Here is a 14,110-nt window from a genome sequence, read left to right on the forward strand (position 1 = left end):
ACTATGGAATCACTGAACAGTGGCAAACCTTTCTTGCAAGCTTTCTATGTAGATCTTCAGGGAGTCATAAAAACCCTGAGGTATTACGCCGGTTGGGCAGACAAAATCCATGGAATGACCATTCCTGTAGGTAAGGGGGATTAAAGCACAGGCATCCTAAACCTTCTCAGGACCAAATGGATTCATTACAACATTTAAATGTTGTTACACTTAGAAAAATGAATGTGGTATAAGCCTGCCAAATACCTTGGAACACATGAAAATACCGTTACCTGCCTGTTTAGGAAATGGTGTGCTTACTTATATATCTTGTTTATGTCTTCCTACTGCCTATGAAAGTCGTTTTACTTGGGACTAACACCACTGAATCCAAATTCATTTAAACTTTGAGAGCGTTTGTAATATTACTACAGAGAACTGTACATATGTATCAGATATATTTTGTTACATATGCTCCTTCAAATTATTCAGTGGGATGAGTTTTATATTGTATGTATGAAATGAATCTTCATACATGCTAGGAAATCAGTTATTCTGTTCTTGGATCTTGCTAAAGAGATACGAAAAAATACCTACCATTATTTTTATTTAACAAGTCTCTCCCTCCTGTCCCTCCCTCCCAGCTGTTTAACAAATACAGGCTGCAGTTTCTGTTGAGAATATATTCATTTGCAGTCTGGACTAGATGTACTGATTGCTATAATTATGCAAAAAGGCACATGATAGCCAAGAATGATTTTATGCAGGTGCAGTCATTAAGATGAATATACTCATCTTTTACCTGCATCAAATAAATCTTTGGAAAAACAGTAAGGAAAACCAACATTTATTCTATGGATTCTTTTCGGCTTCACGTGCCCACCGTTCACTGCGCATGCACGTTTATTACGCTTTAGCTGAAGGAGACGAGGAAGGCACACTCATAAATAAATGAACTTTGCTGCTGCCCATCTATTTCCATAAAATGACATTATGTAACATGATATCTGCAGTACACGAGCTTGCCTCTGTACAGCAAAGCCCCAGACTGTCAAAAGTTAGGCAAGCAGATGAAAATGTGGCCCCAGAATTTTCGGGAGGAAAACAGATCATGTAACTCTTACTGCAGCATTACTCATCATGGTGTTTCAGCTTATTCAAACTGCAGTGTGTGCTGACTGATGTTTATCATCACTAGTGTATTTTCACCAAAGAAGTGACAATATTTCAGGTATAGACCGTCATGTAAGGACTTCTGAAGATTTCCACAGTCATTTAGGCTGAGATTCATAAATCCTGGATTCGCTGCTTGCACTTTCACATCTAAACATGCAAAGTGCAGCACATGCCATAAATTCATATATTCAGCAAATTTCCTGTGCCCTAATCTCTTTCTCCCTGGTCAGTGAATGCCTCCTTCTCCCTCGTTAGCCCCGCAGGTACACAGAATTTAGATCAGTCACCAAAAGGCATTGCCAGCTTAAGGAGAATAAATATTCTCTGCTTATTCTTGTCCTCAAGTAGTGTATCAGATGAAACCCCGATTATTTTCAGGGAGGTGGGCTACGCTGGGGGAGAGGAAGGCACATTTTCAGCATGCCTTCCTAAATGCAGACTTCAGTGCTAACAAACACAGTTACCAGTAGCGCAGAATCGTAAGTCCATTCACAGATTTGCAGGGTATCAGTTAGTTCTTTCTCTTGGTTTAACACTCCTCTGTATTCCTCTAGCTTCACACCATAAATTTGTCATTCTCATAAAGTGATTTTAGAGCAAGGCCAGTGTTAAACAATGGTGCTCTTTACACTCACATACCATCAGCTCATCAAAGGAGACCAAACAAGACAACAAAACCAAAATAAAAACCCTATTAAATCTCCTTCTCTTTCTGTTCAGTGTGATAATAAATCTGAGACCTCCTAATCTTTTATCCGTTCTTGCTGAGTTTTTCTTCTCCTCTAAAATAAAAATAGGCAAGTGATAGACAAGTAGAAGAAGAACAGTGCATTTTACAGTCACATTCCTTTTGGTCCCAGAGCTGCTAAAACCTTCAGACTGCCCTCTGCTTGATCCCATGTGTAAAGCCTTGATCATTTAAATTAAAACAGAATGAGGCTAGACTAGAAACTGTGAAACTAATAAACTCAATGCAAGCAATCAATATGTGATATACAGCTTAAAGAACCAACTTGGCCCTCACCCACTTCTTTGCTGTGTCCTGCTGTATGAGGCATGTGACAGTATTTTGATTGTTATGCAAATAAAATATCCCGGGATGGAGACTCCTGATGGAAATCTGAGCAGACACATCTGTGGAAGGTATTGCTGTCCCAGAGTGAGATCCCTGGATAAATGGGGCTTTCTTTCTGATTAAAAAATAAAAATCTTTGGCCCAGGTGCTAAGCAGCTGCAAATTGATCTGGCTCTATTAGTATCAGTGAGGACTGAAGAATGCCAGTTTACATCAGCTGAGAATATTTTAAAAAACCTTTTAAGACAAACTTTTAGACTGGATGTGGGATCTGACTGTCTGATCCCTCTCAGGCAGTATTCTTCTGGCTGCCTGCTAGTGGAAGGGAGAGAGTCACGATAATCAGCAATAGCATCTTAGAGTAAGTGTCATTCGCATGACGTATAAACTAATCTTAAACGCTATAATGTTTTAAAAGTCTATTTAATTTCTGAGCACAGGGGAGCTTTCTATGCTGTTGTTCAGAAAACCGGATTCACTTCATCGATCTTGAGTTATTTTGCCATGGTAACAGCTTATTTTACGTTATGGACAAGGCAGCTCTTAGATATATCTTTGGCCTGTCCAGAGGCGTCTGAAGCTTCTGAATAACTTCAAGTCACATATGCTCACACGGATATTGTTAGAGTGCAACCTCAAAAATCCCACCTTAACAGTAAGTCTGTGGATGATGAACTTTGGAAGTAGGTGTCAAAAAGGGCAGCTGTCTGGAGTCTAGTGGAAGAAAGCGGGGCAGGCAGCTCTGCATGGGGAGTACTGCTCTGTGGAAAGAACGTTCTGCCTACGTTTGGTAGAATTAACCACCATTTGTCTGACTTGGCACGCAGGTTCAGGTTATCTATAACTTTATGTTATGAAGCACGCAGACATGTGGCAATGATTATGCAGTGGCAATCTAAAGTCAGACAGTGCTAACGTAACTGTGTTACTGCTATGTTGTCACCAACCTTCTGGCTGAGAATCCACCTCTCACAGTACTACCGAGTACAAGCTGGTATTTTTAGCTGACTCCTGGGTGCCTCTTGAGCACTTAGACAGTTTTGCCTGCATATACTTCCCTGTATTTTGACTTCTACTTTACCTCTGTCTGGTCTGATGATTCTTCCTGTGGTCTGTGAACCACTGCTGGCATCTGTGAAAGGTAACCTAGAAAATCAAACTGATCATCTCAATTTGTGAAGCAAATAATACTCTCATCTCCACTGGGTGGTTGTTAAGCCTCTACATATCAGAACAGTGTGATGACATTTTGTCAATGCAGAGCAAACCCACTGAGCAACTATTTTCTTCCTCTTTTTCCTGAAGTGAATCTCTTTTCTCTCTCTCCCTCCCTCCTTTATTTCCTCTGTTCTGCCCCTTGTCTTGGTTGCAGACTATTGTTACCTTTCTCACAATTGCTCTGTATCTGGCCCCCAGCTGATGCATTAGCTACTCTAGCTCAGGTTTCTACTGAGCAAATCCTGTAAAGTAGGTGTACAGAAATAAGCAGACCTGAAAAGAAGTTATTTCTAATCAAATTCAAGTTGAAGTCTTTACTTAAACCCAAGAAGCTTTCTGGATTAACCCATTTATTGTTACCAGATGTGTAGTAGAGGACACTGCAGCAGGTTCCCAAAGGCACTCTCCGAGGGGAAGTTAGGTCCTGCCCCGACGCTGAACAGGGCTGGCGGCAGCTCCGGGCCGAGCGGGGCAGAGGCCACAGCTGCTCACAAACCGCGGAGGGACGCACACACCCCTGCACCGGGCAGTGACACTGGGAGCAGAAGCACTGTAATCTCCCTCCTCTTACTCCCTTCCTCTGTCTGACCATTTCCTGTCCTGCTAAATCATCTCCTGTGACTGAGCCTAGGTAACCTACTCATCATTCTCACATACTTAGTTGAAATGCTTTTTCTAAGAGATTCAAGTTTTTCTAGGTGACCAGGCACCACAGGCCAAGGGGCACATTCAGGTCATGCCTTTAGCATAGCCCTTCCCTCGGCCGCAACCTCGCTGAAAAACATTTGACCTAAACTCAGAGGCGGTTTGAGCCTGGACTAGTTTATCTGGCCACAGGACTCAGTTTCGGTACAGAAGTGCCAAGGATGTGCTTTGCACAGATGCAGGCCACACACAGAGCTGAGCTGGCAGACGACACCGTACAGCTCCCCACCCAAGGCAGGGCATCTCCTGCTCGCTGCCAGCTGGGGAGAAGCCTACATGGCACCACAGCCCGTCCCGCCGTGGCGCGTATGCCAGGCACGGGCAGGGCTGGGGCAGCGACAGCCCTGCTGCTCTGCGGAGCAGCATGAAGTCCCTCAGCCCCCTGACCGTCCCCTGCCCCAGCTCTGCCAAGTGAGCGGCCCGGAGAGCTGCTGCTGGGACCGGCCAGGCTCGGAGGGTTCCACGGGCCTGAGCCCACCTCGCCCACCCGGCTCAGGCTGCCCCAGCTCAACACTGCTTTAGTTAAGGACTGCAGACCAGTGTGGCACTCACTTTAACTAATGACACCTCTCACCCCTTGAGTTTTTTGCCATTTTTTGTTCATCAGGACCTTAAAAATAATTACCAGATCTGAGAGTTATTTAAGTAATTCCCTTTAGCCTCATACCATTCACACCTGCTGTCTGTGAATAGGCACTCTGCCTTTCCTGCATCTTTATTGCTAGGAGCTTAGTCCATGTTCTTATTTCTGTCACAAGTTCAGTGAGAAAAGCCCATAATTTCCAAGTTCTCAGTGACCTGGTCCTTTAATTTATTTATTCACTTCTACCCAAAAGGTTTGTGAAAACTGCTCTTGTTCTCTGTTGTCTTGTCTTCTAGTTGCATCCAGCTTTTCCCTGTCAGCTTAAGCTGCCGGTTTAGCTGGAGGCATTTCTGCTCCAGGCCTTGCTCTAGAAGGCAGCACTCAGAGCACGGCGCTGTGGTGACCCCTGTATTTTCCTTAGTGTTGTCTTCTGCAGTAGCCCATGCTCAGTTACACATCAGTCACAGGCTTCACCTCTTCACTCCACACGCACAGTTTGTGGTATGTAACTCCATTCCTTCAGACCGCCCGTGGCCTCAGCGGAGGGTGAGTGAGATGTATGTTACTCCGTTACCCCACATCTGCTTGTACATACACACCTTTATGTACTGGTCCAGTCGTGCCTCTCAGGAAACTGCCTTGTGACTTCTCCTCCATTTCTCTTGCCCCGAAATCAGCAGAGGCCAGTAAGTGGCTCCTTGCTACTGCCCCTTCTTGTAGAGCTTGTCTGCTTTCCCAGGAACGAGGCAGGTTACTTTCTGATGGGATGCCTGCTCCCTTTGTCCTACAGAGAGAACAGCTAGGTTGCTCCTGAACCTACGTTTCCCATGCTGGCTCATGAAAAAACATTTCCATGAATTCTTTATTTCTTTTATTGCCATCAAAGGCTGATCCTTAGAGCTTTTTTTCCCCCTCTATTTTTTTTTTTGTTGTGCCAAGTCAAACTGCACTTGAGAGTAACCATGCTCATCTGTTTCAGATGGAGATTATTTTACGTTTACAAGACACGAACCCATCGGAGTGTGTGGACAGATCATCCCCGTGAGTATCTCTACTAGCGCTTTCTATTTATTTTCATTTGAACCAGCTCTCTTTAAAGACACATAAAACATGGTCCTCAGCTATGTGTGTTTTCCATTACGAAAAAAGCTGAGCTCATATTGTTGACATATCTTTAACAGCCTCCCTGCAAATGCTTATTTGAACATGCTAATAGGGTTTAGGCTCTGTTATTAGGAGTTAAGTTCTCAAGTCATAGAATTCTCATGATTAAAACAAGCAAAGCAAAACACAGTGTTAATATGCTGTCAGTGGTTATGGATGTTCACACAACTTATGGAAAATTGATGCTTTGCTGTGGTAGTCTTTTTATTTATTTAGTTTTTACTGTGATTTAACAGGCTCCTCAGTTCCTGGGAGAATGTGATGCATTTTAATTCCATTCTTTCCTGCTATTTCTTTTACAAGGCTGGAGGAGAAAAGGAAACTCCAGGAGACATATCATTACAATTAACATTGTGTAGCTAATAAAAGACATGACATGTTTGTTTTATTTGTTATGAGAGAGAAACACAGCATTTCATCAAATCTAATACTCCCCCTACACCCCAATATACATCCTTACAGTACTCGTGCTGAACACTGCATGGGAGTTACACTGAGAAGCTAACTTTTTCAGAAGAACCAGTTAACCAGCTTTGGCAGAAATTTCAACGGGAGGCTCACATATAGCTATTAAAATATTGCGTGGAAGCTTTTTTCCTTGACAAAGCACTGGGGAACTAATCAGGACATTCTCTGAAATTTTTGTTGATGCTGGTTTTTTTATTTTGTTCATGTTAACCATAAAGCCACTAAACAGCAACATGCAGCAATTCCGTTAAAAGAGGAGCAGCCAGAAAAGATTACTTTAACAATGTTAAGCCCTTTTTCCCTATTTATATTTGTTATTTCATGTCTTTGTTAGGGGGTGGCTATTGTGTTTGGCACTCCATAGAAACTCAGAGAAACAGGCAAACGACTCAGAGTCTGTGGCTACACCCATCCTGCAAACACCTAGGCAGGCTCCTAACTTGACTCAGAGTGATCCTTATGAATGAAGGATTCCACAGCTCTGTCCCCAGCCAAGCACACGCATAATAAGCATTTGCAAAATGACATCCCCAACACCTAAGCCCAGAGTCGCTGGACATCTCTTAGGCTTGTCTCGTTGAGCTTAACTGACAGATCTGTTAAGAAACTTGGCCATGGGCTGGAGATCAGGCCAAAAGCAGGACTTACTTAGTTTAGATTTGTGAAACTCTTTGTTCAGGGTACCCAGCCATCTACCGTAATTGTTCATTCTTCCCCCAACTTTGTCCTCCAAAACTTCAGCATGGCTGTCACACACATCTATTCTAACACTGCTGCTAATCTCTTACATTATTTTCTCCACAGCTACCAGTCACGGAGTACAGCCCTGGGCTGCTGCAGGCACTTAGCCATTACACTAGCAAATATGTTATTACAAAAATAAAATTAAACAGCAAGCCGAACACTAAACTCCTCATCCTCTTTCACATCCTAGCTTCCATCAAAACACAGGCTCTTTGGCAGCTCTGTAGCATAAACAGGGCTGTATACTGCCCTATAAAACTCCTCAGAGCTCTCCCTGCAATACCATTAGAAGTGCAGGCTGTCAGCACACTGTTGGCCCTATAGCTCCCCTCCCAGGTTTATATACTGGAGATGGAATTAAAACATCACTTTGTCTCTGAAGTTTATAAACAACTGAGGGAGTAAAAAATTGGGTGCTCAGTGAAGGAAAGACAGTTGTGTATTTTTCCAAGCTAGCCAGGGGCTAGAGAGATGTCTGTGAGAGTGGCAGCTGATATGCATCAGGCAATAATATGTTCTGGCCAGTGGCTGACTCTTTGTGACTGATATTTTCTATTTTCTTTCCAAAGGAGTTTATGATATGCATTTATAAGAGTGGTTGTGCAAATGCAGCTATTTTATTACTCTGGCATTTCCACTGAAACCAGCGGGACTATCCACTTAACCTGTTAGGATCAGGTCTTGATGCAGAAAGGCCTCTTACTCTTGTCTTTATCCACAATTTATTTGTGCATCAAACTAATATAATTCACTACATCTTCTGCTGCAGATAAATGAAGTTGAAATTAATGCCAATACAAAATTTTGTATCTGCAAAGTGTGTTTCTCAACTTGTTTTTTACTGTTCTTTTAATGTCTTCCATATAAATTCCTCAGTAAGAAGTTATCAAGAAAATGCAATGCTTTGAGCAAGCATTGACATTTAGGGGTTTTTTTGTTGTAATCTCATCAATTAAGGATTATATAATTTTGAGTATAGATTTTATATTTTAAGATTTATTCAGGGATAGGAAATTTACATCCAAAAATGCTTCAGCATGAACAGTCAGTTCTTTCCAAATGTATGAGAAGCAGGAGCTATTTGTCATGGGGGAGTTAAAATGCCAGTTGTAAAACAGTAAATGAAATAAGAAGTTGTGACTAAAAAAATTAACAGATACCAGAAGATTCTTTTATGAAGACTGTGGGTGGGGCTGTATTTCTTTCAACAAAAGAGAAAGAACTAAAAGGTCACTATTGTCGCTTTCTTAATGGCAGTAATTAAAAAGAAAATCCTTGCTTTGTGCTGGGAAAGATTTATGTTGAGGATCAGCCTGAGAAGTAAGTGAGGTAGCAGCTTGACATCTTGAAAACAAAACACCACTGCAATATTTTTCCATCTATCAACTTTTATTTTTTCCTACAGTGGAACTTCCCCCTGCTGATGTTTGCATGGAAGATTGCTCCAGCTCTGTGCTGTGGCAATACAGTAGTTATTAAACCAGCAGAACAAACACCACTCAGCGCTCTCTATATGGGAGCCCTCATCAAGGAGGTAAGAATAATTGACAGGAATAATATCTCTGTCTCTCCTTGTGGGGAGAGAACTACCAGCACATGCCTTGTTTAACGTGCTCTGTCAGTTTTCATCAGTCATGCTTCCTTCATTCATTCCTGTTTTGACAGGCTGGCTTTCCACCAGGAGTTGTCAATATTTTGCCAGGATTTGGTCCAATTGTTGGTGCCGCCATAGCATCTCATGTTGGCATTGATAAAATTGCTTTTACTGGATCCACTGAGGTAAGAGGATTCACGGATCTGCTACTGTAAAACACGAGTAAATACTTAGGGAGACGGCATTAAGTCCTGGTGCTACGTTTCTCACTGTCACTGAGTAAAAGAGCTACATCTAAATAACAGTGGTCTGTCCTTCCCAGCTGAGCTCAATGTGCCGCAGTACTGCCCAAGCAGAAATGGCTCCTTTCCTCCAGCCCCTGCTGTGCTCGGCACCTCAGCACAGGAGATATGCCTGGAAAAATATTGCTGGGATTTCCTGTGGGCTTATGAGGATGTGAATCACATGCAAGTAGGCAGAACATCCCGTGTATATCGCAGCACACATAAATTCTGCTTTAGCATCCATAATTTGTGTATCTTGGTGTACTTGGGGAAAAAGGGAGAAGAAAGGGGCAAACCGGGGCAAACGTACTTCAAATTTGATGCTGCATTCAAGTATATTGAGGAGGAAGAGGAGGTCTAAAAAGGAAGAAGTGCAGGGAGAAAAGGAGATTGTCCAAGGTACCTGTTCCCCAAATGATGGGAAGAAGCTGGCCAGAAGACAAAGGGAGTCAGTGTCTCCTGGATGCAGAAATGTCTTGCTATGAGTCTATGACAGAATTGTAGATCATTTAGGTTGGAAAATACTGAGTCCAGTGGTTACCCCAGCACTGCCAAGTGCACCACTAAACCATGTCACTAAGCAGCACATCTACACGTCTTTTAAATACCTCCAGGGTTGGTGACTGCACCCCTTCCCTGGGCAGCCTGTTCCAGCGCTTGCCAAGCCTTCCTGTGCAGAAGTATCTCCTCAGAGCCAGCCTGACCCTGCCCTGGGCAGCTTGAGGCCATTCCCTCGGGGCCTGGCGCTGGGGCCTTGGCTCCAGAGACTCATCCCCCCTCTCTGCCCCCTCCTGGCAGGGAGTTGCAGAGGGCCAGGAGGTCTCCCCTCCTCCTCCTCCAGACTGAACCCCCCCAGTTCCCCCAGCCGCTCCCCAGCAGACCTGTGCTCCAGACCCTGCCCCAGCTCCGCTGCCCTTCTCTGGCCACGCTCGAGTCATTCAATGGCCTTTTTGGGGTGAGGGGCCCAAAACTGAACCCAGGAATCGAGGGGCGGCCTCACCAGTGCCGAGCACAAGGGGGGCAAATCACTTCCCCAGTCCCGCTGGCCACACTATTTCTGATACAAGCCAGGATGCTGTTGGCCGCCTTAGCCACACTGCTGACACTGAGCCAGCTGACCACCACCCCCAGGTCCCTTTCCACGGGGCAGCTTTCCAGGCACTCGGCCCCAAGCCTGTAGCGTCGCATGGGGCTGTTGTGCCCCAAGTGCAGGACCCAGCACTGAGCCTTGTTGAACCTGATGATGAAGACGTTATAGCAGAGGTTTGGTCCAAAGACAAAGGCTATAATGTACAGAAAGAGCAATGAATCCCTCAAAACTCAGATCGTGTCTTGCTCTCAAATATGCATGGAGCTGGTTGTTATCAGGTTGGGGTGGGGATGACAGAGGTACTCCAGACTGAAGTCACAGAAGAAGGGGCCTTATCGTCTAAAGGCAGACAGAAAGGAATCTCAGTGGGAGTTTCGGGGCTGATTATATTTAGAGAGTGCTAAACCCAGTCCTTTTCAATTCAGAATGTGACAAACTATTGTATGGAGGGAGCTAAACCCCAGGGATCCAGTCTCTCTTTGATATGTCTGACTCCCACTCGTGGCAGTGGGAGGCTTTATGCATCCCAGGAATACTGCACTTCACAGTGAGTCAATTTGGTTTTGATTTGAGCCGATAAATTCACTGACCAAGCACCCCTACTAGATATGTGTGGGTATCTCCCTGGTGGGCTCAGAGGTTGCAGAGACCAGCTCAATTGTTTAAAATAAATTACTCCTGTGGAATTACCCTGTAATCATGTTTGGAAATCACTGTACACAAGCCTGAATTACCAGTAAAATGTAGCTACAGTCAGATGCTTAATTTGCACTCACAGTTGTTTTGCAATTACTATATGCCTGTCCATGAATCTTTTATGGCAATTTTAGATTATAATATACACAGGTTAAATTTTAAGTCATTGGCAACATCAGATTTCAGATTATTCTGTGGAATTACTCTAGTCATTACATCTCCTGTAACCAATTTATATTAGCATCCTGGAATATTGAAAACTTTAATATGAGCTGATTACCCCCCATAAATTAAGTTGAAACAATTGTTTTCATAAAGATATGTGGTCTCTGTTTAAGATAAATATTCTATTATACAGGATGTTGCACTGTTTGGAGGAGGAAAAATACAGATGGGTTAGGTTTCAAAGTTGTCTTTTGTAGCCAAAATAAATTTTTATTGTAGTTCCAGACAGCTTTAGTTTTAATAGGCGTTTAAACTCAAAAAGCTGTGGGTTTTATACTAACTCAGTGCCTACCTTTAAAAGTCTTACCAATAGGAAGTGAAAAGCATTACAGAGATGAAAAAGCAATTCTCTAAGAACCTAAAGCAAGAACAGATGGAACGTTTTAATGCAGAGTTAGTGTAAACTATTCCATATTGTTTCTGATTTCCTGTAACACTGAATTTTTGTAACAGCAAGTCAACATTGTACCATTTTAAACACAATGCTGTGGTATGAGCTGTGCTATAGAGTCTTTGACTTCTCCAAAACAGATTTCAATTTCTGATGAAATAATCATGGAAATATTTTGTCTCTCTGGTCTTGTCTGAGGCATGTCAACTGTACACTCCAGTGATGTGGATGTCCGACAGCCATCAGATATGGGAATGCCACCAGATTAACCTCCATCCCCCCATTTCATCCAGGTGCTAGTTAAGGCAGTTAATATTTTCAACTGAGCAAGCTGATGATAAAACCTATCAGTACAAAGCAAAGAGCTTCAAGTTTAGATGTCCAAAGCACAGGTTTTTCTCAAGTTTTCACCATGAGGTTCCATCCCTTTGAAGTATATACTTATGGCTATTTCCTGCAAAGTTTTGTGAAAGGCAGAAACCAGGCTGCTCTCCCCACAGCAAATTTAATGCTAATGTTTTCCAAAATTTGTAGAACGAATCCATAGAACTACTGAGCCAAAAGGCCAAGTTCATGACCTTAGCTCATAAAGCCTGACATAGCTACACCAAAGATCCATCCAGCCAAGCACCTTACCTTGCAACATGACCAGGAACAGATGCTTATAGAAGAGAGAATGTGTGGAGTGAACCTGTCCTTGCTGGAGCCTCACAGCTTCTGGCAATCAGCAATTTCAAGACTTCCCGAGCCCCCGCGTGTATGTGGACAGTGGTATCTAACAGCAGCCAGTGGCCTTGGCATCCTTGCATTAGTCCAGTACTTCTTGAAACTCCTGACTATGGTGAGGCCTCAAGCCCATGCCTCTGCAATGATAACACATGAACGACTTCTAATTTATGATCTTGGTCCAAGTTTGCACTCTCTATTTCCTTCCTGTTTCTTAGATTCTCTAGTGCTTTGAAAGTTGTTTTAAGTACTACTGTTTACTTTTCACACACCCCCTCCCAAATAATATGTGAAAAATCATGAAGAGCTTTTTCTGTGGTACCATCACTGTGTGATTCCACTTCTCTCCCTCTTCCCTTCTGACCCTCCTTTTATGGGTTAGCTCATGCACATTAAAAGAGTAGTCTGCCAGCATTTTCATCCCTTAGCCTGCCTGCTTCTTATGAAACACCATCCCCTGGATCACCTCCTCTCCCAGTCCTCTACTGCATGGCTCTCAAAACTCTTCCCTCTGCAGCTCCCTAGGAAGGGTTCTGCAGATACCCAGCAGCTATGAATTTCACTTTGACAACTGTCACGCTGAAAGAAAGAAAACCATACTGAGTATGAAAGCAAGCCTAAAAATATTGTGCCTTCTTAGATTCCAGCAGCTTTCTTGGCTTCTCTGCTTGCTTTGGTTCATACACTTCAGCAGCTTGTTTGGTATGGGCATTTTAACAAAAGTGTTTATTTTTACTGTGTTGTTTTTAGTGAACCAGGGCTAATCCATGATCCTCCTTAATGATGGCAATCTCCTCTCAGGCTTCACTGACACGTTTTTTCCTCATCTTCCAGAATCAGATTAAACCGCCAAAACCAATCTTTCTTCCAGCCAGTCTGACCATGTCAACACTTGCTCCTATCCCTTTCCCAGCTTCCCTTGAAAGCCCATAATCAATTTAAGTAGCTCATGATGTCTTACTGTATTTCTCCTTGATCTTTCACTCTCACTCTCAGGACCTTGGGAGTGGTTCTGTAAAGCTCAGCTACCTCCCACACTATCCCAGTTGTTCACTATACATGCCCTTCCCTTCCACTCTGCCCCTCTCTGCCTCAGCTTCTTCACTGTCCCATGTATTCCTGTCTATTTGAGTTCCTTAAAAAAATTAGTAGCAACAATTTAACTAAAATAAAACTCAGACATTTATATTTTCTGAGTTTAAGAACAGATCCAAACTCAGGATGTCTGGCTTACACATGTCTGCTGTTGGGCTGCTGAGCTCAGAAGTACAGGGGGGGTTATAAAAGTCTCTACCCCAGAGAGATGAACAGTGGACCTTATTTATTTCCAAGACAAGTGCTGATGAGGGGACAATTTTTAAACATAGCAGAAATGCAGAGAGGTTCTTCATATTACCTTCTTATTTTCTGAGAGAACTTTTGCTAAGTAGCAAGGGCGAGAGTCCTTCCAATAGCAGAGGAAAGCAGCCATCAGAAGCTGCTTTACTCGTCATTTGCCTCTATTTCCACTCAGATCTGCGAATTCAGTTCCAGGCTTTGCAGATACAGCCATTTGGACTCCTGAGAGCTCTCTGGCCATGCCTCTGTGTGTGTGTGCTCCATTTGAATGGGAACTGTGTACCTGTGAGTTCCTGGTGCACATGGAACAGTTGGGCACAGTATGCGCTGGGCTTCAGATTAGAGATGATTATGGAAAGCAAGAAGTTACACATTTAAAAATATGTGCATTTAAAGCACTGGCTGGATTAAAAATTGTATTTTGCTTGTTGCAAAATTTTAATGAGTTCTAATAACTTCTGTTCAAAGCCAAATGTGTTACCTCTAAATTGGAGTGGCTTAGAACTCTCTCCAGTTGTTAAATACTCTCGAGATGACAATTATAGATAGCACACAAAACATTTGAAGCCCTGGCCAACAAGAAATGTATCCTAAGTGGCTGGTTTCCACTTTGTTCAAACTATGACCCATTAAAATGCAGACAGATTAAAGATA

General features: G+C 43.1%; 1 protein-coding gene across 6 annotated transcripts in view; it reads left to right on the forward strand.

Annotated features, from left to right (window-relative positions):
- Window positions 1-14,110, forward strand: part of ALDH1A2 (aldehyde dehydrogenase 1 family member A2) — a 59,784-nt gene that overhangs the window by 28,570 nt on the left and 17,104 nt on the right. For 5 of the 6 annotated variants that reach the window (XM_074916986.1, XM_074916987.1, XM_074916981.1 and 2 more), the window contains 4 exons: window positions 1-130; window positions 5,716-5,777; window positions 8,518-8,646; window positions 8,778-8,891. In XM_074916986.1, the coding sequence (XP_074773087.1) occupies window positions 1-130; window positions 5,716-5,777; window positions 8,518-8,646; window positions 8,778-8,891 (435 nt within the window). The remainder of the gene's footprint in view (window positions 131-5,715; window positions 5,778-8,517; window positions 8,647-8,777; window positions 8,892-14,110) is intronic. The other variant, XM_074916984.1, reaches the window with a different exon arrangement.

This window comes from Athene noctua, chromosome 13 (genome assembly GCF_965140245.1).
Source record: "Athene noctua chromosome 13, bAthNoc1.hap1.1, whole genome shotgun sequence".
Lineage (NCBI taxonomy): Eukaryota > Metazoa > Chordata > Aves > Strigiformes > Strigidae > Athene > Athene noctua.